At 42.2% G+C, this 2476-nt stretch overlaps 1 protein-coding gene across 1 annotated transcript; it reads left to right on the forward strand.

The window, feature by feature from the left end:
• LOC106406979 lies at window positions 1-2476 on the forward strand. Its single transcript, XM_013847745.3, has 6 exons — window positions 1-654; window positions 848-1053; window positions 1151-1409; window positions 1498-1583; window positions 1670-1764; window positions 1869-2476. Exons 1-6 carry the CDS (start codon window positions 304-306, stop codon window positions 2084-2086), a joined length of 1215 nt encoding a protein of 404 aa, XP_013703199.2. The 5' UTR covers window positions 1-303; the 3' UTR covers window positions 2087-2476.

The following is a 2476-nucleotide window of genomic DNA, read 5'->3' on the forward strand; positions in this document are numbered from 1 at the left end:
GCTTCCCACCATCTTCCTCTTTTCGCCACATCTGTCTGTAATATTTAACTTTTTTCAGCTGTTTTTATATTAAAGTCTATGCCACTATAAAATGATGAAAAAGAGTCTTCTTTTGTGGTAAATAATATAAATCGAAATTCCCAAATCCTTCATCTTCTTCCCAATCTCTAAAACCCTAGACTCACTTCCTGAGTTTCCAACTCTAAGCAGACAGAACCAAGAAGCTTGTTTACGTTTTGCTGGGGGAGAAATAAATTTTACTGCTTTTTGTTTTGGGTTTTGTTCGATTTTGCAATCAACACAATGTCGGGTTCTGGAGGAGTTTCAATCGCGCGATCAGCGATCCGCGGCGAGAATCGTTTTTACAATCCTCCGGCGATGCGGAGGATGCAGCAGCAGCTGAGGGAGAAGCAGCAACGAGAGGAAGAAGGTGGGATGCTGGTGGATAAGGAGCTTTCGTCTGCTGCGATGCCGCCGCCTCGTCTGAGGAAAGCTCAGGCTAGGAGCAAGAGTCGGGCGGTGGTTTCCGGGTCGGAAGTATCCGTGGGCTCATCTGAATCATCCGGGTCGGGTCGGGTTGAGAGCGAGGGGTCAAACTTGGATCGGTTCTTGGAGCACACCACTCCCCTTGTTCATCCCCGGTTACTTCCCATGGTAAGACTCTTTCTGGTAGAATAAGTTAGAAATGTTATTTATTGCTGATTGTGACGTTGATCTAAGAGTTTTGGTCACACCTGAACTTTAATTGGGGAAGACTTTAGTTTAGAGCTCATTGCAAGATGTGTTTTTTTTTTGTTTTGTTTTTGTGTCCTTTGAGCATTGCTTATTGGTGCAATTCGTTTTACAGAGGAGCAGGTTGGAATCTAAACCCAGTGAATCGGAGTGCAATGCATACTTTGTTCTGGAGGATCTGTGGGAGTCGTTTGCAGAGTGGAGTGCGTACGGTGCGGGTGTTCCTCTACATATGCATGGGAGCGACTCCACGGTGCAGTACTACGTGCCTTACTTATCTGGCATTCAGTTGTATGTAGTAGAACCATCAAAGAAAGCCAGGTTAGTTCTTTCAAGTGTTTCTGTTCATTACACGAAAGAACTCTTGCTGTTTTTATCTTTTCCGTTTCACAGCTTTGATTATTGTCTTTTGAAACAGAAATCCAGTTGAAGATAATGATGTAAGTAGTGAAGGAAGCAGCAATAGTAAGCTTGATAAGTTGCCTAACCATGCTAAGACTCTGGAGAATGCGGTGGACTTTAGTGTCAGTGAACTGAATAGAGTTAGTCTGGGAGATCAATCTGTTACCGGTTCGTTGTCAAGTGGAGAGACTGAGATGAGCAACCCTCATGGACGGTTATTGTTTGAGTACTTGGAGTATGATCCCCCCTTTGGCCGTGAACCTCTTGCTAACAAAGTAAACTGTCCTTCCTCGTAAGCAAAGACAGCTATCTTCATTGTTTTGTTTTTTTTTCACATTTTTACAAAAAATTTCATAACATTAGGTATCAGATCTCGCCTCGAAGTTTCCTGAGCTAAAGACATACCGGAGCTGCGACCTTTCTCCATCAAGTTGGGTCTCTGTGTCATGGTATGCTTTGTTTTAACCCTCTCTTGAGTCTTGAGATTGTTACTTTTCGAATTGAAACGGTGAGGTTTTAATGCGTTTGTGTGTAGGTATCCAATATACAGAATACCAGTTGGTCCAACACTACAAAATCTCGATGCCTGCTTTCTAACATTCCACTCTCTCTCAACACCACCTCATCAAAGTAAGTAACCTTATGCTTTTCATGTGAATAAGATAGTATCTCTTTGTCCTGATTATCATAAGTAGCGGGATCTCTTACTCAGTATTGTGTATGTAATCAAGCAGGCTCTGTGGGTTGTAGTGATACTAAGCCATCCATGAAGCTACCTTTACCTACTTTTGGACTGGCATCTTATAAGCTAAAACTATCTGTGTGGAACCAAAACAGAGCTCAAGAGTCCCAAAAGCTTTCGTCTTTGCAACAAGCTGCTGACAAATGGCTTAAGCGTCTGCAAGTTGATCATCCGGACTACATGTTCTTCACCTCCAACGGCCACAAATGAGGTGAAAAGCGAAAGATGTTTTCTCGACCATCGACTTTTGGCTCTGGTCTGATCCAACAGACCAATTATCTGCTACTCTCTACTTCACACATAGTCTCTCTTACACTGAAGAACCACCAAACTCAGGCGATTTAAGAGTCTTCTGTTTCATTTCTAGAAGATGGTTTGTGAATTTGTAGCCCAATCTTCCTTCCCAGTGTCCTTTACTGAAACTAGTCTTTTGCTTTTCCCGGAATAAGGATTTGAGGAGAGAGGTCATATAGTGGTTTTGTAATGTTGAGATGCAACACTTTTTTTGTGATACACTTCGGTTGCTGACTGAAACACAGCTTGGCTTATGTATCGGTTTTCAACAGGTTTTAGTAATGAAAAGTTTGTATCTTTTATAAA

Source organism: Brassica napus, chromosome C7, assembly GCF_020379485.1.
Source record: "Brassica napus cultivar Da-Ae chromosome C7, Da-Ae, whole genome shotgun sequence".
NCBI lineage: Eukaryota > Viridiplantae > Streptophyta > Magnoliopsida > Brassicales > Brassicaceae > Brassica > Brassica napus.

Excerpts from the sequence above, each read along its gene's own strand:
- LOC106406979 (XM_013847745.3), top strand. The coding sequence starts at position 304 with ATGTCGGGTTCTGGAGGAGTTTCAATCGCGCGATCAGCGATCCGCGGC. Across the intron at positions 1,410-1,497 it reads GTGAACCTCTTGCTAACAAA|GTATCAGATCTCGCCTCGAA; the intron begins GTAAACTGTCCT and ends TCATAACATTAG. Across the intron at positions 1,765-1,868 it reads CTCAACACCACCTCATCAAA|GCTCTGTGGGTTGTAGTGAT; the intron begins GTAAGTAACCTT and ends GTAATCAAGCAG.